Below are 21,764 nucleotides of genomic sequence, written 5' to 3'. Positions count from 1 at the left end.
TACAGTAATAACGGCACTTGACAAGGATGGTAGACTGACATGAGAACGATCCACCCTTGCTGTAGCACTGTGTGTGTTGATTATTATAAACCAAACAACCAGCTACACGAAGGACGCAGATTTTTATTCGTTTCTTTGAACCGAAAACCGATAATAATAAACAAACAAACCAATCATTTAATCAGAACCCGGTTTTTGTGCTGGAACTTGCCAGACACTGGAATGGAACGAACCAGTATGTACAGAGATGCGAACTTAAGAAAGATTTATGGTGGTTTGTGAATTCTGACCCGAGCTGCATGTATACATACAGTACTGGGTCACCAGTAAAAAAAAAAAAGCTTGTTTTGGTTTTATTTCTGGAGTTAAATGGTGTGTTTTTCATTACAGATTGTAACATCAGCAGAACAATTTGAGTGAAATTTGAATCTTTGAATGACCGACTTGAATTTCCAGTTTCCTTCAGTCTGATTCTTTTAGCAGCTCAAGATCAGACGGTCGGAGATTCGACTTTGCAGTATTAACGTTTATATTAATTTTTATGAGCGTAATGAAAGACATTGTATTGAAATTGAAGCAAAAAGCAAAATTAAGAGCATTTTGAAATGTAAAGTAATTAAAGCGGTAAAATTAATAAGAGCAAAACTTCGAAAGTGAATCTTGGTGCCAACGTGTCTCTCTCTCGCTTCAGATAAGGATACGAGACCCTAATCAAGGGGGCAGAGACATCACCGAGGAGATCATGTCCGGAGGCCGCAGTGCCTCCACACCTACACCGCCTCAGGTAACACACACACACACACACACACACACACAACTACTGACGCTATAGGGTGGGTAGTAAAGTGTGTAGATGCAGCATGAATGCCGTGACATACCAAAACGTTTAAAGTCAACATTTAAAAGTCGTGTTTGTAGCTGCTTTACTTCGACATCTTGGACGTTTTGCCTGACCGATTGCTAACTGAATTGCCGTAGGGCTGCTTGGATGCCTCATAGTGCAGATTAACTGGTAAACTTGAGACTCTTGAGCGCTTCATGAATGTAAAATGTAAAATGGCTAAACACAAACATTTAAGATTGAATTTCACAGCAAATTGCAGATTACACGGGAAGCGGGCGTGAATTAAGTAGGGCCCTAATTGTAGGAGAAGACTTAGTGCTGTCTTATTGGCGTGGAGGATGTACGAAGTATTAAATTAGTCTCATGAGGCAGCAAAGCAGCTGCCGGTTACTGACCTCGTCTCGTTCTGGTTCTCTTCAGTCTGTATCGTCCGCTCCGGAGGGCGGAGCCGTCGCACAGGCGAATGGTGAGAACGCGCCGCCTGTCGTAACGGCGGCCAGAGACGACCGCGTGAAGCCGGTGGTGTCGCTGGAGTTCCCGATTCCCCCGGGCGAAAGCCCTGTGCCGGATGCTCCGCCCACTCCTCCTCCCACCAGCCCGATCAGTGATGTAGTCGATGCTCCTCCCCCTGACGTGGCGAAGGTCGTTTCCGCCGCGCTGCCGACAAAACAGGAAGTGAAATCGTCCGTGGCGGTCACCTCGAGTTCCAATGGTTCGACCTTGGGACCTGAAGCGTTGTCTCTTCTGGTCCCCGCCTCGGAGCCGACCGTGGAGTCGCCCATCGCGCAGCCGGGGGAGCTGCAGCTGGTAAACGGTTTGACGGCCGGCGCCAGGAGGGACGTGAGTCCGCTCGCCGAGCCTGACGTCACCAAGGAGGCTCCGCCCGTCAGCGACGTTAATTTCAGCTCTGCGCGGACTCTCAAAGCCATGCCCCCTGTTGTCAAGGAATCCCCTGCACAGGTTGCCAAGGAAACACAGCTACCGGTCGTCAAGGAGATCTCTGTCCCAAGTGTCAAAACTACACAACCTCCGGTTGCCAAGCAGGCGTCTGCGCCCGCTGTTACGGAAACGACTCATGTTGCCATGAATACTTCTAAGTCGGTCGCCAAGGAGACACCTGCACCCGCACCGGTTGCTTCGAATATCCAGAAACCAGTTGCTAAGGAGATCACTACAGCCATGGCCAAGGAAGCGCCTGCACCCGTTGCCAAGGAGACCCCAGTACCAGTTACTAAGGAGAGTTCTGCGCCAGCTGTCAAGGCAACCCCTACAGCAGTTGCCAAGGAGACCCCTGCAGCAGTTGCCAAGGAGACCCTTGCAGCAGTTGCCAAGGAGACCCCTGCAGCAGTTGCCAAGGAGACCCCCGCAGCAGTTGCCAAGGAGACCCCCGCAGCAGTTGCCAAGGAGACCCCAGTACCAGTTACAAAGGAGAGTTCTGCGCCAACTGTCAAGGCAACCCCTACAGCAGTTGCCAAGGAGACCCCCGCAGCAGTTGCCAAGGAGACCCTCGCAGCAGTTGCCAAGGAGACCCCCGCAGCAGTTGCCAAGGAGACCCCCGCAGCAGTTGCCAAGGAGACCCCCGCAGCAGTGGCCAAGGAGACCCCCGCAGCAGTGGCCAAGGAGACCCCCGCAGCAGTGGCCAAGGAGACCCCCGCAGCAGTGGCCAAGGAGACCCCCGCAGCAGTGGCCAAGGAGACCCCCGCAGCTGTTGCCAAGGAGACCCCCGCAGCTGTTGCCAAGGAGACCCCTGCTCCTGCTGTAAAGGAAACTCGTCCAGCTCCCCCACAGACCAGCGAGCCCGCTGTTAAAAGAACCGTCGCCAAGGAGCCTGTTGCTCAAGAGACCCCACAGCCGATCGTCAAGGAAACCCCCGCCCCCTCGGAGCCTGTCGGATCTAAAGCCATGCCCCCTCCTGCTGAGGAGCGGGAGGACACGCCCCCTCCCCAGCCAGCAGCCCCGGAGAGCTCCATGCAAGGTGCGTGCTTTTAAAATGTGATCGCTGTGCGATTGACGTCTTAGTTCTAACACCTGCTCCGGTGGAGGACTGAGCCTTGAGGCACACCCCGAGCTTCACTTAGCATTAGCACTAGCTCCTTTTATATTCAGTTGCCCTGTTCACCAGGAGTTCTTTAATAAGTGGAGTGTGGCATCTTTTTAAAAGCTCAAAAATGTACGCAAAGCTTGCTTGACTGTGGGCGGTTCAATCTGTCTTCCAGCAGCTTCTTTTAACCGGTGAAATCTAGGGCAGCCGAGCTAGCCTTATTTATATAGACACTGTCACCAGATGTGGTCAGTTATACACCGATCAGCCATAACATTAAAACCACCTCCTTGTTTCTACACTCACTGTCCATTTTATCAGCTCCACTTACCATATAGAAGCACTTTGTAGTTCTACAATGACTGACTGTAGTCCATCTGTTTCTCTACATGCTTTGTTACCCCCTTTCATGCTGTTCTTCAATGGTCAGGACCCCCACAGGACCACCACAGAGCAGGTATTATTTAGGTGGTGGATGATTCTCAGCACTGCAGTGACACTGACATGGTGCTGGTGTGTTAGTGTGTGTTGTGCTGGTACGAGTGGATCAGACACAGCAGCGCTGCTGGAGTTTTTACACACCCTCACTGTCACTGCTGGACTGAGAATAGTCCACCACCCAAATAATACCTGCTCTGTGGGGGTCCTGACCATTTGAAGAACAGCATGAAATGGGGTAACAAAGCATGTAGAGGAACAGATGTAGTACAGTCAGTAATTGTAGAACTACAAAGTGCTTCTATATGGTAAGTGGACAGTGAGTGTAGAAACAAGGAGGTGGTTTTAATGTTATGACTGATGGGTGTATATAATAATATAATCAGGTCGTCACGCTACAGAGATTAATGATATAGAACCGATAAACAGCTGGATTTTAGCTCCTGGTGTCTCGTGCGGTTTGCCGGCTGATGCCCATCTTTTCGTTTCCCGTCCAGCTGTTTCGGTGCAAAAGAAGAAGAGGAAGCTGAAGGACCTGAACAAGAAGGAGACCGGCGACATCTTGGACGCCTTTAAAGAGGTAAGGGGGTCGTCACCGCGCATTTCTGCGCCATCGCTCGTATCCGATGTGCTACTGACGCGACGCCCTTCTGTCCGAAACAGCCGGCGCCCCCACGACCGGAAGCCACGCCCCCCGCGAAGCCGGAGCGGGTCCAGCCCGCCCAGGTGGCGCCGCCCCCTGTGGAGGAGGTCGAGGAGACTTGGGAGGAGAAGGAGGACAAACTGGACGCCGAGAACATCCAGCCGGCCACGCCCACCGAGCAGAAGTATCAGTACAAACAGGGTAGGTCACAAACTACACACACGTACTAAAGCTGACCGAAAGTATGTGGACACCTGACCATGAGTATGCCAGTCTGGGGTTAAAAAACTCGTTTGAATTCGTGCCATCTGATCAGGACAAGATTCCCTTCCCCCAGGCTTGTCTTGATTTCTTGCATGTATCTTCATGCAGAAGGTGGATTGGGCTGCTCAGTACCTCTCAATCCTTGAGGTACCTTGTTTCGAGTGTAGTGTTGCCAGCTTTGCCGCCACCCGCGGTGGAGTCTGGGCGTTAGAAAGGTTATTATGGTATATTTTTGATGGTCGCACGTCGTCTCTCTCTCGGTCTCTAACAGAACAGTGGAAGCCTCTGGATCCGGAGGAGAAGAAGAAATACGACCGGGAGTTTCTCCTGGGCTTCCAGTTCATCAGTGCCAGCATGAGCAAGCCCGAGGGGCTTCCGCACATCAGCGACGTGGTGCTGGATAAGGTACCACTGCCCGCTCGTTCTAAAACGTCATCAAATCCAGTCCGAAAGCTCCACATGTATCTGTGTTTCCTCTCCCTGTTTCACTTTTAAACTTGTGTTACAGCTCCAGCTTCTGAGAAACGGTGAGAATCAGAATCAGCGTCTCCCAGAGTCTAAAATAAAGCTTAACGTGGTTTAATGTAGTAAAAGAAGGAGACAGGAGCACTAAACTTCTCTTCATTATTACTGCTCATAAGTTCCTCCACTAATCACGTTCCTCACTCGTTTGTTTAGTATAATAATTAGAGATGGGACGATCGATCGGCTACGAATCGGTATCGGCCGATATTTCCTAAAAGTAGCCGATCCGATGGTGTGATCTATAAAAGATCACGTTAAGTTAACAGCTCAGTGGATCGATCCAGACTTTAAGCTACGAAGCGCCAACCATCACATCACCATTCATCAACCATCGTACAGAAACCATCGTGAAAGCTCTTACGATGTAATTTCGCTGATTGTAATATTTACTTTAAAAAGATAATTCGACCCGGTCACATCTGAGTGGATTCTATCAGCACGTTATATAAACTCCTGGTTCACTTTGGTAAATCGTGAGCGGTTCTTACTTGTGATGTAGATGAGAGCAGAAAACGTTACAGAGCCAATCCGAGGCAAAAGTTTATTCATTAGCAAATTCGTTAGTTCAGGATCATCTGCTGAACTTTTAGCTCCTTAGACGGAACGAGTCTGACTCGGTTACAGATCTGTGGTAATAACAGTGTAATGAAGCTTTATAATGTAAGAGAGTCACACAGAATGTTCTGTAGTAGCTGGTGTTTATTTAAAACCACGACATTTAATTAATAACAGTAAACACGGAGAGATAACCGAGAAGAGAAACTTACGCTTCACATAAAACTAATCGACTCATGAATCAATGAATCACTTATAGCGATACTGTGAACAAAACGTCTCTTCTAAAGGCACAAACACACACACACACACACACGCGCGCTGCTCCGGTTTATCTTTACTGTGAGGCTCTTTTTAAGTTCATTTATTTTATTTACTGCTAAGGAGATCGGAATTGGTGCCAAAAACCCCGATAGGTACATCTCTAATAATAATGCTTTTAATGCATCGGGTCAAACAGTTCGTCTTATTGGAGGAGCTTTGAAAAGGTCAGCGGTTTTGGACGCAGGTGGCGCAGCGGTAAAAACACACGCTGGAACCAGAGCTGGGATCTGGAACACATCGTATCGAATCTCGGCTCTGCCTGCCGGCTGACATGAACAACGATTGGCCTGTTGTTCGGATATGGGCGGGATTAAGCCGGATTGGGGTCTCTCTCTCTTTCATGACTGGTGCAATTACGACCTCTGCTGGCTGATTGATGGCGCCTGCACAGAGATGGGAGGGAAAAAAAGTCAGCGGTTTTGCCGCTTCTCATGTGAACGTGCACTCAGGCTTTTGTACCCTGGAGCAGACAGGGTTAATGGTTAGAGACGGGATTTGAACCCACACCCTTTCCATTTGCTAGAGGTAGACTGTTACAGAAACCTGTATCGTGTACGGAGAGTTTTGCTATGCCGTCTGTGAACCCTCCACCACTTGCGCAGGTGCTTTGACCTCACTGCCCTCCCCCAGGCACGGCCAGCTATTTTGGTTATAGACGTCTGGCTAGGGGTTAGGGTTAGGGTTAGGGTTAGGGTTAGGGTTAGTTGAAAGCCTAAATTGAAGCTTTAATCCCACATTTTGATCGTTTTGTTGTTTATAAAAGCTGACAGGGTTGCTAAATAGATTAAATTAAAAATGCTGCCTCAGATGTGTCTATGCGTCCCATTTGGGACTTGCTGAGGGTTCAGTGGAGTTACTTGAAGCTCAGAACCTGATCTTGGTGTTACTCGATGTCCATAACTCCTGGTTCTTCTGACTTTGTTCCTCTCTGTAGGTGAATAAGACTCCTCTGAGGCCGTTGGACATGAGCAAGATGAACTGCGGTCCAGATTTCACGCCCTCGTTCGCCAATCTCGGAAGGCCGTCAGGGGGCGGGCGTGGCCCGGTCAGTTTCTCCGTCGCTTCATCAGAACGTTTCGCGACTACTTGGAAGCTGGATTTTTAACAAAGATGATGAATGTCACTGTGTACAGTCAAGCGAGCTTTACATCTATGTCTGATCGGCAGCAGATGTTCGTTTAGCTTTAAGGTGCTGATTTCAGCGCATAGGCGTCCACCCTCACGCCCATGGTGATGTAAAGCCTGCTTGGCTGTGCACAGATTCTAATTCATGATTTCTGGATCACATCTGGTTCACAAGGACAAAATGCAAAACTCAAATTGACCACGTGACTAAATGACCGTCTCTCTCCCGCTGTAGGCGCCGCTCTTGCCAGGTCCCAGGCGCTCGGGTCAGTCCGGCGGGCGCAAGGAGCCGCGCAAGATCGTCCTGTCGGGCGTGTCCCTGGGCGACGACATACAGCTGAACAAGTCGGAGAACGCGTGGAAGCGAGGCGCCGCGCCCGACGCCGAGGCCGACGATCCCGAGGCGCTGAGGACCAAGGACCTGTTCAAGCGCGTGCGGGGCGTCCTGAATAAACTCACCCCCCAGATGTTCCAGCAGCTGATGAAGCAGATCACCGAGCTCACCATCGACACGGAGGAGAGGCTGAAGGGCGTGATCGACCTGGTGTTCGAAAAAGCCATCTCCGAGCCCAACTTCTCCGTCGCCTACGCCAACATGTGCCGCTGCCTCATGGGGGTGAGCGACCCTAAGAACCGGGGACGGGAAAAAGACCGAATTGGGCGTGTCCGATGGATGGAGGGAGGGTGGGATAGGGTTTCTCTTGATAGCTGCTATCTGGCTGGAGGAACTTAATAAATAAATAACCTTTAATCTCGGTGCTCTAGGAAAGATGCTCCAACCTGCCATCGATGTAAAGAGAGACTAACAATCAAACACATACTGATAGACTGCAAAACACTAAACTCAGACAGACACGAGACACGAAATGTGCTTAAATCTACAGCACCAGGGAAAATAATTAATTTTTTTACATATTTAAATCTAAAACATCTTTTATAATTCGTTTTAAATGACACAAAGTGAAGAAGCAACTTGAGTATCGCCGTATAAAAGACCCCAGTGTGTCGGTACGGCGCTAAAAAACTAATCAATCAGTCAATAAATCTCGGTCGGGCACAGTTGGTCCATGCCTGAGGTTGGCACCAGGGTCATTCGTAACTAATTTGCAATTTAATCCTGAATGGATTCCAGTCAGGAGATTGGCTGGACCGTGCAGCACCTTGACCTCATTTGACGAGGCTTTTCGTTTGGACTCGAGTTGACCAGATGTGTTGCCAAAGGGTTAAACGAGCCGTCAGGTCTCGATCGGTCATGTTTAAATCCCGTGTGGTGCGGTCAACCTGACCGGGCGTCCAACAGGACGGGCACGGTCGGCTTAATTGCTGCTGAATAATTGATTTAGTGATTTAATCTTTTAGATTAGGATAAGAAGTGTTACGGTACGTGATGCGGCTCTGTCACTGGCACGTGTCCTGATGACGCGTGATAGTCAGAGCTCTCCTCGGCCAGTGCCAGGCTGGTACGAGCCCCCCCCCCAAAAATGCAATAATTGCAATAGGTGCCAGTGTAAACCCTTATTACAGGTCAGTGAAGCTTGTTGCCGTTTCTAAACCAGGTTTTCTCTCGGCCTGTCCCTTCAGTTGAAAGTGCCTACGTCGGATAAACCCGGAGTGTCGGTGAATTTCCGAAAGCTGCTGCTGAACCACTGCCAGAAAGAGTTCGAGAAGGACAAAGACGACGACGTGGCGTTCGAGAAGAAGCAGAAAGAGCTGGACGCCGCGCCGGGGGTACGCGCCCGCTTCCTTCCTCCGGTTCCAGCTTTAGGATCGTCGCGTTGTGACCCAAAGTCTGACCCAAAGTCTGACCCAGTCTCCTTTTTTTTTTTTTTTTTATGACACATTTACCCACGTTCCCGTAGGAGGAGGAGCGCCAGCGGCTGAGGGAGGAGCTGGAGGTAGCGAAGGACGCGGCGCGGCGGCGCTCGCTCGGCAACATCAAGTTCATCGGCGAGCTGTTCAAGCTGAAGATGCTGACCGAGACCATCATGCACGACTGTGTGGTCAAGCTTCTGAAGAACCACGACGAGGAGAGTCTGGAGTGCCTGTGTAGGCTGCTGTCCACCATCGGCAAGGATCTGGACTTCGAGAGGGCCAGGGTAACACACGCACACGCACACACACACACACACTGTTTCTGTCTGTCTTCCCATCTGTTGTTCGTCTCTGTGCCCATAAGTCTTTGGGTTGTCTGTCCACCTGACTCTCTGCCCTCTACTGTCAGTGGGACTGTGAGCGCCTAGTAGGTGGAGCTTTGGGCTATCAATCGAAAGGTTGAGGGTTCGAATCTTAGCTCTAACTCGTTGCCACCGTTGGGCCCTTGCGAGGCCCTTAACACTCTCGGTTCCACGTGTGCCTTTTGCTTTTATTGGCCGTCTGTCCACCTGACTCTCCGCCCTCTACTCTACCTATCGTCTAGCCTAGTAGGTGGAGCTTTGGGCTATCAATCGAAAGGTTGAGGGTTCGAATCTTGGCTCTAACACTGCCACTGTTGGGCCCTTGAGCGAGGCCCCTAACCCTCTCAGCTCCCGGTGTGCCTTTAGCTTTTATTTGTTGTCTGTCCACTTGACTCCGCCCTCTACTGTCAGTGGGACTGTGGTAGCCTGGTGGATAGAGAATCGAAAGGTTGAGGGTTCGAATCTTAGCTCTAACACAGCTCTAACTGTTGGGCCCTTGAGCAAGGCCCCTAACCCTCTCGGCTCCAGGTGTGCCCTTAGCTTTTATTGGTTGTCTGTCAACTTGACTCTCTGCTCTCTACTCTACCTACCGTCTAGCCTAGTAGGTGGAGCTTTGGGCTATCAATCGAAAGGTTGAGGGTTCGAATCTTAGCTCTAACACGTTGCCACTGTTGGGCCCTTGAGCGAGGCCCTTAACACTCTTGGCTCCAGGTGTGTCGTATTACCAGCTTTGGCATTTCCCCTTTTTTACACAGTTTAGTCATTTCCGATTCCCTTGCCATGTGCACAGCCCCACCCTGGCCTATCACGTGCCTCACCTGTCTCCGGCGTCCAAGAAGCGCATATCAGACGCATCAAACCGACGCGCCACCCTGGCATGGCATCGATTGGCATTATTTATGGGGCGCCTTGGTGCACTAGTGTTGCATATTAGGCATATCGGCCGTCCTGTTCCGAAACCATGGGCGTAAATATGACCCCTCCCCTGTCTTTCACTTTTCTTGATGCTGTAACAGCCACTACTCCTCTGCTTAACTGTCTATGTCTCTATGTGAGTCTCAGTACTGCCGGAATGGGAAGGTCCTTCCCGAGTGTATTTATAGTTTGAGTTCCATGATGACGGATTTTCCTCCTCTCCCTCTTCGTCTGTCTGCAGCCCAGAATGAATCAGTATTTCAACCAGATGGAGAAGATCATCAAGGAGAGGAAGACCTCCTCCAGGATTCGCTTCATGCTGCAGGACGTGTTCGACCTGCGACAGGTGTGTTAGTGTGTGTGTGTGTGTGTGTGAAGCCTCATAGACCCCCTCGTAGACTCCCAAAATAGGGTCACGCTGCGCCATAAGCCAATCGGATTCCTCCTCCTCTGAGCTTGGTGTGTCTGTGGGAATTCGTGCCCATGAAGTCAAATCATCCCAGAGGTTTTCAGTTAGGTTGAGCTTAGGGCTCCGTGCAGACTACCAGATCTTGTCTGTGTGGACCTTTGTGACCTCTGCACAGGAACGCAGCTAAGGGCCTTCCCTAAACTGCTTAATTACTGCTTACTACTATGTAAGTATGTGGACATTTCATAATTATTGGCTTGTGGTGTTTCAGCCACACCCATCCTCCAACTTTGTGGCTTTAGTCTAGGGACGGGCCTTCGCTATTTCATCATGACCGTGTCCCTGTGACCGAACACTAAGGAGGCACAAATCCCCACCAACACACTCCAGAATCTTTTAAGCAGTCTTAGCAGACGATTATTTTGATGGGATCAGGTGTCCGCATACTTTTGTCCCTCCAGTCGTCGCTTGTGTCCAAGCGGCCGAGCTCAGTGCCAGCTTGCACGAAAGCTCACCCGCCCCTTCAGAGCTTCCAGGAAAATGGCAGAGTTTCGTTTCTGCAGAAGTTCGAGGGAGGGCGGAGGGTGTGGGCGAGTACGGAGAATTACACACTGCTTCTTCTTTGAGGTCAATGACTGCATGTAGCACTGAGAGAGAATACAGAGAGAGGAAAGAAGTATTCGACCCCTTTTTTAAATGGATCATTCACATTCACAAACGCTGTGGTGGATCGGCGCCCTGTCCGGTGTTTCCCGGTGGAACCGGACCACCTGCAACCCTGACCAGGCTAAAGCGGTTGATGAAAACGAAATAAACTACTTTACTTAACACTATCTATAAAAATAAATAAACAACATTATGGATTTCTAATCAGATAAGATGAGATCAAATAGCCATTTATTATCCCACAGGGGGAAATTTGCGATGTAACAGCAGCTTTCAAGAATATAGAGATTTAAAAGTGTCTATAAATACATAAAAAATGGAAAATATATAAAAAATAACACTTAAAAATGTATTGCACATGCTTCAGGTTGTAAATGTAAATCATTACTGCCGCAATTGCGGCCTCTGCTGGCTGGTTGAGGTGCTACACAGAGATAATGAATAACAGCGAGAAGTGCGTGTCAGTCTGTACCTGATGCTGATCTCTGACAGGTGGAGATGTGGGGAATTGGATATGTTTAGATGAAGAATAATGCATGGAATATTATAAATTAAATATAAGTTCTATATATTAACTTTACATAATGACTGAGCTTCCCAAAGCTCTCTGGATTTCTGGATCAGTGCTTCATCGCTTTAGCTCAAATTTTAAGCACCTTGATGATCCTGGACCAAATCGGTCTTCTAGTCAGGTAGAAGTTTCTCCACAAGGGGGAGCATGTTGGTACTTTTTTTGTATCTTTGTGCCACTCACACTGGCAAACAAATTAAATTTTTTCCTCATTGAACCTTTCCTTCTCTTTCAGAATAACTGGGTCCCCAGACGAGGAGACCAGGGGCCCAAGACCATCGAGCAGATCCACAAGGATGCCGAGCTGGAGGAGCAGCGCGAACAGACCAAGGTCCAGCAGCAGCTCCTGTCCAAGAAAGATTCTCGAGGCGGGGTAGGAGGTGGCGGAGGCGGAGGCGTGACGCTCGGACCCCGGGGTGGAGGTCCCGGCCCACACCGCGGAGCTCCGCCGGACGATGGCTGGAACACGGTACCCATTTCCACCAAGAACCGTCCCATCGATCCCAGCCGCCTCAGCAAGATCACGAAGGTATGAATCCGTCATCGTGCGCTAGTGAATGTGTTCAGCTCATTAGAAGGACGGATCCTCTCGTACCCCTTTTCCACCGACGCGGCACGGGGCCCGAACCGGTTCCCGAACTTGACTTTGAACCGGTTCCGCGTGTTTCCACCGGAAAAAAAGAGGTTCCAGAGAGGGAACTAGCGGGCCGATCTGGCACCACAGAATTCTGGGTTATTCAGCCCGAACCGTGACGTCCGTCTGTGGGCGTGTCATGCTGTACAGCATAGCGACAGCAACAATGAGCTTAATGCTGCATCTTTATCTTTTAAACTTCACCTGATCACATTTCGAGCCAGTTTGCCGCTGATATTTTCAAAGCGCCTTTAAAAAGATGAACTCTTTTTCAACTCTCCGAGCTGCATAAACACACGTGATGTAAATCCAGCTAAACACAGATACACGTGGTATTTTAGAGTAGATCTGGTGGTTATTTCACACAGATGGATGTTCGTGTTGTGGAACTTTAGTGCTCTTTCACCGCTCGAGTCGAGCGCTGAGCAAACCGGCTATTTGTGCCGAGAGTCGCGGTGAAACCGAAGCGCAAAACGCTTCTCGCGTCAATGAACTACAGAAAACGACAACTGATCGATGCTTTTTACATAAAAACAAACATCTGTGACAGCAGCGCAAACGCTCGCACATGATCTACACGCTCCGCCGTGTTATTACCGCTCTGTACTTTCGTTAAGTGACGCCCACCGCTGATGACGCGGCATGCTTCTCAGAAACTGGTGGAAACGCGCGTCGGTTCTCTACAGAACACCGAGGTTCAGAGAAACCTGAACGGAACCAGTTCAAGAACCGTGGTTTTTTTTTGGTGGAAAAGGGGTAACGGAGAACCATATCGCATCTGGTGTTGTGCATTGCTATTAATTATAGGGCTGCCACGATTGGTCGACCTAGTTGCTAAAATAGTCTATAGATTAATCGATAGAAAAATAGTAGAGATGGACCGATCGGGGTTTTTGGCACCGATTCCGATCTCCTTTCAGGGACATCGTCCGATAGCCGATTCCGATCGGGGGGGGATTAGCAGTAAATAAACTTAAAAAGAGCCTCACAGTGAAGATAGACTGGAGTAGTGTGTGTGTGTGTGTGTGTGTGTGTGTGTGTGTGTGTGTGTGTGTGTTTGTGTGTTTGTGTGTGTGTGTGTGTGTGTGTGTGTGTTTGTGCCTTTAGAAGAGACGCTTTGTTCACAGTATCGCTATAAGTGATTCATTGATTCATGAGTCGATTCGTTTTTATGTGAAGCGTAAGTTTCTCTTCTCGGTTATCTCTCCGTGTTTACTGTTATTAATTAAATGTCGTGGTTTTAAATAAACACCAGCTACTACAGAACATTCTGTGTGACTCTCTTACATTATAAAGCTTCATTACACTGTTATTACCACAGATCTGTAACCGAGTCAGACTCGTTCCGTCTAAGGAGCTAAAAGTTTTCTGATCCTAAAAGTTCAGCAGATGATCCTGAACTAACGAATTTGATAATGAATAAACTTTTGCCTCGGATTGGCTCTGTAACGTTTTCTGTTCTCATCTACATCACAAGTAAGAACCGCTCACGATTTACCAAAGTGAACCAGGAGTTTATATAACGTGCTGATAGAATCCACTCAGATGTGACCGGGTCGAATTATCTTTTTAAAGTAAATATTACAATCAGCAAAATTACATCGTAAGAGCTTTCACGATGGTTTCTGTACGATGGTTGATGAATGGTGATGTGATGGTTGGCGCTTCGTAGCTCAAAGTCTGGATCGATCCACTGAGCTGTTAACTTAACGTGATCTTTTATAGATCACACGATCGGATCGGCTACTTTTAGGAGATATCGCCCATCGCCGATAGCATATTTTGATTAAAAATCGGCCGATACCGATTCGTAGCCGATCGATCGTCCCATCTCTAAAAAAAATAGTCCTAATTAATTAACACGCCGCGATCCCTCCTTCCCTCAGATAGATCCAAACTTGAGAATTTAAGATCTGTGCCACCCGAGTGCCCTGTTCTATCATGTTTGAAGCAATTATATGCAAATTCTCTCTGGCCAAACTGTTCCAAATAGTGTTTTGGCTTCCTAACTGGACATCTGACCAAAATATGCTGTTTGTTTTCATTAGATAGGATTAATTTTGCACTTTAAGTGTATAAATGATCGCATTACTCAGTGATGCGGTGTTTTTACCTTCAGCTTTGCGCATTGTACAGTAGAATCTAACCAAACAGTTATTTGCGTGTTGCTGCTGCGTTTCCTGGTGCATCAGTACTACAGATTTCAGTATCTGTACAAGTTTGGGTGATGAACATGCTAAAAAAAAAAACTTCCAAACGTATTTGGGATCTGTGTCTTAATCGAGCACACAGGTTCTATACAGTTAATCTTTTCTCTAACTCTGATTTTGTAGCCTGGAGCGATGGACTTCAACAACCAGCTTCTAGCACCCGGGGGTAAAGGATCATGGGGTAGCTGGGGCAAAGGGAGCAGTGGCGGTTCTGGTGCTAAACCCAGTGAGAGCGGTGAGTTGTGTGTGAACAGTCTGAACAGCATCTAAATGAGTCCTGTGGTCCATCCAACAAGTTCTTCCATCTCTGGAGAGAACCTTTTATTTTACTCCTGACCAAGATCCGTCTTTCTGGTGTGCAGCTCAAGATCCTGGTCGTCCGAGCACACTGAATCGATTCTCAGCCCTCCAGCAGTCTTCGTCATCATCATCCTCCTCCTCCTCCTCCAACATCGACAGTGACCGGAGAGTCCCTCAGAGGTGAGTGTTCACCATTCTCTTCTTTTCAGCTATGTAGACACCTAGATTTAGGATTTTTATGAATCCCTGAATTGTTTATCCTAATGGAGGTCTGTTAGATACACCTGACCAGGCTAGCGAGTTAGTACAAGTTAGTGAATCCCGCCGCAATAGCGACCCCTACTGTCTGTTCAGGGAACTTGTAGTGTCTACATACTTTTGGCTGTCTATATATATGTTAGGACACTAAACCGTGACTCGGCTTGGTTTTCTCGTTTCGCTTACCCCGCACTAACAGGAACAGCTCGAGTAGAGACCGCGCCGACCGAGGCGACCGTCTCGAGGGCGGTCCGGACCGGAACCGACCCGCCATCACCAAGCGCAGCTTCAGCAGAGACAAGGACGGGTGGGAGCAGCGGCCGGCCGAGGCGGTGCGGCGGGTCGCCAGCATGAGCGACGAGCGTCCGAGAGAGCGGGAACGACACCGAGAGCACAGCAAAGACGACGGTGAGCGTCTAGTTCCACGTTTGTTGACGTACGTTGTCCCGGGTGTTCGTGTGGTATTTATTTATTTATTTATTTATATTTGATGCAGTGAGGCGAGAACCCGCGTCTGCACTCCCGCCCGCGCCGTCCAAACCTGCTCTCGGCCTCGAGGAGCTGGAGAAGAAATCCACCGCCATCATTGAGGAGTATTTACACATCAATGACATGAAGGTACACACACACACACACACACACACACACACACACACACACACACACACACACTACCATCACCAGCTTAGTGTTCGATTCAGGACGTTGACATATACACGTTCGCTCTCGTCCCGTCCCGTCCCGTAGGAGGCGCTGCAGTGCGTGGCGGAGCTGAACTGCCCATCGATACTGAACGTGTTCGTGAGGACGGGTATCGAGTCCACGCTGGAGCGCAGCACCATCACCAGGGAGCACATGGGATTGTTATTGCATCACCTGGTTAAAGCAGGAACGCTCTCCTCACAGCAGTACTACAAAGGGTGAGGACGCTCAAAATGTTGTTCGGTCAAGGTGGTGGACTATTGTTGACCAGCTATTATTGTGGCGTAAAAGCTGGCAACCTTGAACCATGCCCGGTTTGTAAGGTTGCTATAGCGAGCGTCTGATCTCTGTACTCTGTATATTGATCGATTATGTTTTGGTGTGTGTGTGTGTGCGTGTGCGCGCGCAGGCTGATGGAGGTCCTGGAGGTGGCCGAGGACATGGCCATCGACGTGCCCCACATCTGGGTCTACCTGGCCGAGCTGATCGTGCCCATGCTGCACGAGGGTGGCATCCCCATGGGCGCGCTCTTCAGGTGGGTCGCACGGCACCCGGGTGTGTGTTGGGGAGGGCGCGGTCACCGTGCGTACGTGTGTCGTATTGAATCGTGTGATGTCCTGCAGGGAGGTGGCTAAGCCGCTGGTACCCATCGACAAAGCCGGAGATCTGCTGGCTCACATCCTCGACCTGCTCTGTAAAGGAATGGTACGTATTCGTGTGTGTGTGTGTGTGTGTGTGTGTGTGTGTGTGTGTGTGTGTGTGTGTGTGTGTGTGTGTGTGTGAGACGCTGATCGCTCTTCTTTCTCTCTCGTTAGAGCCATAAGAAGGTAGGAGGCATGTGGAGGGAGGCGGGGCTTAGCTGGAAGGACTTCCTGCCGCAAGACGAAGACGTCAACAAGTTTGTAACCGAGAAGGTTCGATCGAAAATCTGCTTTATTTAACCCCAAACTACCTTCAGTCCCTTCTAGTGTTCCACCCTGAGCCCCTCGGTTCATTCTACCCTTGAGCCTCTCGTTTTTCCACCCTGAGACCCTTGATATTTTCCACCCTGATTCTTTTTCCACCCTGATTCCCTCGACCCCCCCCCCCCCCCTGCTCTGTTTCACCCTTATCCCCTCGCTCTGTTCTGGTCCGATCCCCTTGATCTCTTTGCTCTGTTCCACCCTGATCCCCTTTACCCCTTTCACTCTGTTCTACCCTGATTCACTCGACCCCCTCGCTCTGTTCTACCCTGATCCCGTCTACCCCCTCGCTCTGTTCTATCCTGATCCCCTTGATCTCTTTGCTCTGTTCCACCCTGAGCCCCTCGATCCCCTCGTTTTGTTCTACCTTGATTCCCTGGACCCCCTCGCTCTGTTCCACCCTGATCCCGTCTACCCCCTCAGTCTGTTTCACTTTGATTCCCTGGTCGCCTTTGCTCTGTTCCACCCTGATCCCCTCAACCCCCTCGCTTTGTTCCACCCTGATACCCTCTACCCCCTCGCTCTGTTCCACCCTGATCCTCTCGACCCCCTTGCTCTGTTTCACTCTGATCTCCTTGCTCTGTTCCACTTTGATTCCCTGGACCCCATTGCTTTATTCCACCCTGATCCCTTTGACCCCCTCACTCTGTTCCACCCTGATCCCCTCAACCCCCTCGTTCTGTTCTACCCTAATCCCCTCGCTCTGTTCCACTTTGATTCCCTGGACCCCCTCGCTTGTTCTATCCTGATCCCCTTGATCTCTTTGCTCTGTTCCACCCTGAGCCCCTCACTTTGAACCCCTTCTTGCTTTCACCCTGTTCCACCCGGAACCCCTCTTTTTCTTGTACCCTGTTCCACCCAGAGCCCCTGTTTTTGTTCCACCCTGAACCCCTCTTTCTTCCACTTTGTTTGTTCCACCTTGAGCCCTCTTTGTTGTACCCTGAGCCCCATCGCGCTATTTCAACTTTAGCCCCTTTATTTGTTCCACCCTGTTCCATGTACCCCTCTCTCTTCCACCTTGTCCCACCCTTGCTATGTACATGAAACTCTCTCGTCCACCCTGAGCCTCTGTATCTATTCCATTCTGTACCCCTTGTTTCATTCCATGCTGATCCTTTCTTTCATTTACCCTGTTTCACCCATAGCCCCTTTGTTTTTTACACCCTGTTCCATCCTGATCCCCTCTTTCTTTCAACTCATTCCACACATAGCCCCTCTTTTTTTCCCCCATCCTGTTTCTTTTGAAACCTTCTCTTCCACCCTGTTTCCTCTCCATTTGTTCCACCCTGTACCCATTCCCTTCTGTACCCCTTGCTTCATTCCACCCTGAGCCCCTCAGTTCGCTCCCTGTTTTACCCATCGCTCTGTTCCACCCTGTTCTACACAAGTCTCCTACTTTGTCTTCCACCCGGACACAAGAACTGAACCTTGTGCTGTGTGTGTGTGTAGGGCGTGGCGTTCACTCTGGGCGAGGAGGGCATGAAGGCTGGCAGCAGCAGTAGGAAAACTCTAGGTCCAGAGGAGATCTCCGAACAGCTGGACTATCTGCTGCAGGACAAAGCTGATGATCAGCAAATCTACAACTGGGTGGAGGTACCGAACTCTTCTGATCCTCTGTCTGTTTGTTTATTTGTGTGAGACTGCTGGTGACCCGACTGGTCCCAATCGTGGTATTTTTATGGAGTCATTCTTAGTCTGAAGATCTCGAGGTTGAATCCCAGACTGTGCTGTCGACCTGGCCGGGTGTCCAAGATTAGATCGGGGGAAATATGTGGGGGGGAAACTGGGGGGTGGGGGATCTGGACGCCCCTGTAAACATTTTGTTTAATCTCGTGTCTCGTAGGCGAACCTGGACGAGCAGGAGACGTCGTCGAACGCTTTTGTTCGAGCTCTGATGACCTCGGTGTGTCAGGCTGCCATCATCTGTGAGTGACTGTCAACAGCAGCTACAAGCAAAAATGCTTGTTATTTTTTTTTTTTTTTTACAAATTTGTAATCGTGTGTGTGTGTGTGTGTGCCGTGCGTGCGCGTGTGTGTGTGTAGGCGAGAACCCATACAAAGTCGACCCTAAGGAGATTACCCAGAGGGCCAAGCTGCTGCATCGCTACATTAAGGACGAGGAGAAGGAGCTGCAGGCTCTCTATGCACTACAGAGCCTCATGGTGAAGATGGAGCAACCACCTAGTAAGTGTGTGTGCGTGTGTGCGTGTGTGTGTGTGTGTGTGTGTGTGCGCGTGTGTGTGTGTAGCTCCGAGTGTTAAGGGTTCCAATCCCAGCTCTGCCGAGAAGCCACTGTCGGGCTCCTGACCCTCTTAGTCCCAGGACTTACGTTCTAAGTGAATGGATTTCACTTAGATAATAGACTTATGTGAAAAAGTAATTGCCCCCTTTCTTATAGCTGGTGTTGCTGCATATAAAAGCACAAGGAACAAAGTTATCCAACATGCATATCACCCACAAGATCTGTGTGTATATCAGTATGAAGGTTTGGGGAGTTTTGGAGGACTTGTACTAACTCTATAGGCTAAAAGAGGACTTGTGTTAACTGTATGGTGACTGAAGGACTTGTACTAACAGTATAGAGTAAAAGAGGATTTGTACTAACTAACTGTATGGGATAAAGAGGACTTGTACTAACAGCATGGAGTAAAAGATTACATATACTAACGGAATGAAGACTGGAGAACTTGTACTAACAGTATGGGGTAAAAAAAGGGACTCGTACTAACATTTTACTAATAAAATGGACTTGTAGTAACAGTATGAAGACTGTAGGACCTGTACTAACTATATGGAGTTAAAAAAAGACTTGTACTATGAGTTTGGGGTAAAATGGGACTTGTACTACCAGTATGAGGATTGGAGGACTTGTACTAACTGTATAGAGTACAAGAGGACTTGTACTTACAGTATGATGTAAAGAAGACGTGTACTAACTGTATGGGGTAAAACGGGACTTTATGAGGACTTGTACTAACGATCTGGGGTCAAATAGGATTTGTACTATTATTATAGCGTAAAAAGGACTTGTACTTACAGTATGGTCTAAAGAGGACTTGTACTAACTGTATGGGGTAAAACGGGACTCCATGGGGTAAAATGAACTTGTACTAACAGTATGAGGATTGAAGAATTTGTACTAACAGTTTGGGGTTAAAAAGGACTTGTACTACCTGCCTTCTCCTCTTTTCTCCTCTACAGACTTGTTGCGGATGTATTTCGACGTGCTCTACGACGAGGACATCATCAAGGAGGAAGGATTCTACAAGTGGGAGTCCAGCAAAGACCCGGCCGAGCAGCAGGGCAAGGGCGTGGCCCTCAAATCCGTCACCGCCTTTTTCACCTGGTTACGAGAAGCCGAGGACGAATCGGATAACGGTTAGAGCGCCGCCGACACTACTCACAGACGTTTTACAGTCGAGGAGAGAATCGGAGTTCAGGAGGACGAGAGAAGTTCGATTCGGTTTCAGTTTCATTTTTCACTCGTGCGAGTTTGTTTTGTTTTTTGGATGAAAATTCTGGATGACTTTGTACCGAGAGGATCAAGAAGCCGGGAGGAGGAGGAGGAGACTTTGTTCCGTTATTACTTCTGTGCGCTGTGACGTCACAAATACAGCCGCGACGCTCGGCTTATGATGTCACAGTAATGCGAGTGCGATCATAGAAAGCTGCTCAGAGCTCTATATTTTTGAGAATCCTTCGAATTTTACGTTCACAGCCTGTTTATTAATGGACGAATGAATGAAATTCTGTGTGTGTGTGTGTGTGTGTGTGTGTGTGTGTGTGTGTGTGTGTGTGTGTGTGTGTGTGTGTGTGTTTTTTCTTGCTTTATGATTTTCTTCATTAATTAACCGTCAATAAAATGTAATAAATCCAGAGCTGTATTCAGGGCGGTTCAGAACGGGGGGGTTGGGGGGGTTGCGAATTGCTTCCGGCTGGCTCTACTTACTAAACAGGAGGCGGATCGTGGACTTTTGACCTCCTTGCTGCTGCTGAGGGGGCGCCGAGTGCCACCCTGGACTTTGTTTTGTTTGTTTTTTTTAACCTTCGTCCACTTGCAAAAGAAAGAAGACTTCAAAAACATAAAAAATCAGACGGAGTGGACGGGGGGGGAGGGTTCCTGAACCCGCTGGCTTGCACGTTTCGTAAAATGCAATCGTTATTAGGCCTGACGCAAAAAAATAAATGATAGATCGACTTTAAAAAGTTTAAAGTATTTTTAAAAATGGTAAAAGGCCTTTTCTGCTCCTGTAACGCATTTCAGAAGAGACCTGTAAATATTTAGGTTTTTTTTGAGGGTTTATTTCTTTGTTTTATTTTTTTTTTTCAATAATAAAATGCTAACTTTAATGACATGTCATTTCTTTCTTCTTTCTTTGTGTTTTCTGTATTTATTCTGATGGTTGAATTAGCTGCCCGGCCGCTATAATTATCCTCTTTACGTTTACTGATGACCGACTTTAGTTTGTTTCAAACTCAAGCTTTGCTTTATTAATATTTAATTTCACGACTTTAGTTGAAAATAAAAAAAAAAATTTAAAAGATGTTCGGATCAACAGACTTAACAGCACAGACACGGATAGCGCTTTTCCACCAAGAGAACCCTGGTTCTGGTTCTTGAACCGGTTCTGTTCAGGTGTTTTGTGGAGAACAGACCCTCGTTTCCACCAGTGTTTAGGAACCAAGCCTGCGTCATCAACACGACAAAGCGGAGCGTGTAGATTATCTGTGGGGATTTGTGCTGCTGTTACAGATGTTCGTTTGTATTTAAAAAGCATCGATCCGCTGTCGGTGATTTGTGAAGCGTTTTGTGCTTCGCTCTCACCGCGACCCTCGGCGCAAATAACCGATTTGCTCAGCGCTCGACTGCAGCGATGAAACGTCACTAAAGTTCCACGACACGAACAAACATCTGTGTGAAATAACCATCAAACCCAGTCTAACAGCTCCACATGTATCTGTGTTTAACTGGATTTACTTCACGTGTGCTGGTTCTGCAGCTCCAGGTTCTGAATCCACAAAAAGCTTCAACTAAATAAAGAGTAACGTGGCTGAATGTACTAACAGTACCACACAAACACTCAATTACTCTGTTACTGGTTATAATCACAAACGTGGTTTAGCAGCTTCTCATGTGAAAGCACCCAAACCTCGACACTGACACGCCCACATGATGTCACGGTTCGCGCTGAAAAACCCAGTAT

General features: G+C 48.6%; 1 protein-coding gene across 3 annotated transcripts in view; it reads left to right on the top strand.

The window, feature by feature from the left end:
• Nucleotides 1-20,915, top strand: part of wu:fb16f03 (eukaryotic translation initiation factor 4 gamma 1) — a 35,805-nt gene extending 14,890 nt beyond the window's left edge. For all 3 annotated transcript variants that reach the window (XM_063016422.1, XM_063016423.1, XM_063016424.1), the window contains 23 exons: nt 692-784; nt 1,265-2,819; nt 3,821-3,903; nt 3,987-4,167; nt 4,502-4,635; nt 6,569-6,679; nt 6,995-7,375; nt 8,341-8,487; nt 8,619-8,855; nt 10,090-10,194; nt 11,730-12,023; nt 14,462-14,573; nt 14,701-14,818; nt 15,096-15,304; nt 15,393-15,514; nt 15,644-15,816; nt 16,008-16,133; nt 16,222-16,303; nt 16,414-16,512; nt 18,010-18,153; nt 18,404-18,485; nt 18,604-18,744; nt 19,762-20,915. In XM_063016422.1, coding sequence (XP_062872492.1) covers nt 692-784; nt 1,265-2,819; nt 3,821-3,903; nt 3,987-4,167; nt 4,502-4,635; nt 6,569-6,679; nt 6,995-7,375; nt 8,341-8,487; nt 8,619-8,855; nt 10,090-10,194; nt 11,730-12,023; nt 14,462-14,573; nt 14,701-14,818; nt 15,096-15,304; nt 15,393-15,514; nt 15,644-15,816; nt 16,008-16,133; nt 16,222-16,303; nt 16,414-16,512; nt 18,010-18,153; nt 18,404-18,485; nt 18,604-18,744; nt 19,762-19,943 — 4,911 coding nt within the window. In that variant the 3' untranslated portion in view covers nt 19,944-20,915. The remainder of the gene's footprint in view (nt 1-691; nt 785-1,264; nt 2,820-3,820; nt 3,904-3,986; nt 4,168-4,501; nt 4,636-6,568; nt 6,680-6,994; nt 7,376-8,340; nt 8,488-8,618; nt 8,856-10,089; nt 10,195-11,729; nt 12,024-14,461; nt 14,574-14,700; nt 14,819-15,095; nt 15,305-15,392; nt 15,515-15,643; nt 15,817-16,007; nt 16,134-16,221; nt 16,304-16,413; nt 16,513-18,009; nt 18,154-18,403; nt 18,486-18,603; nt 18,745-19,761) is intronic.
• Nucleotides 20,916-21,764: the final 849 nt, after the last annotated feature.

The sequence above is a fragment of the Trichomycterus rosablanca genome, chromosome 20 (assembly GCF_030014385.1).
Source record: "Trichomycterus rosablanca isolate fTriRos1 chromosome 20, fTriRos1.hap1, whole genome shotgun sequence".
Classification (NCBI taxonomy): Eukaryota; Metazoa; Chordata; class Actinopteri; order Siluriformes; family Trichomycteridae; genus Trichomycterus; species Trichomycterus rosablanca.
Note: the sequence above shows the minus strand (reverse complement) of the source record. Positions and strands in the feature narration are given on the sequence as shown.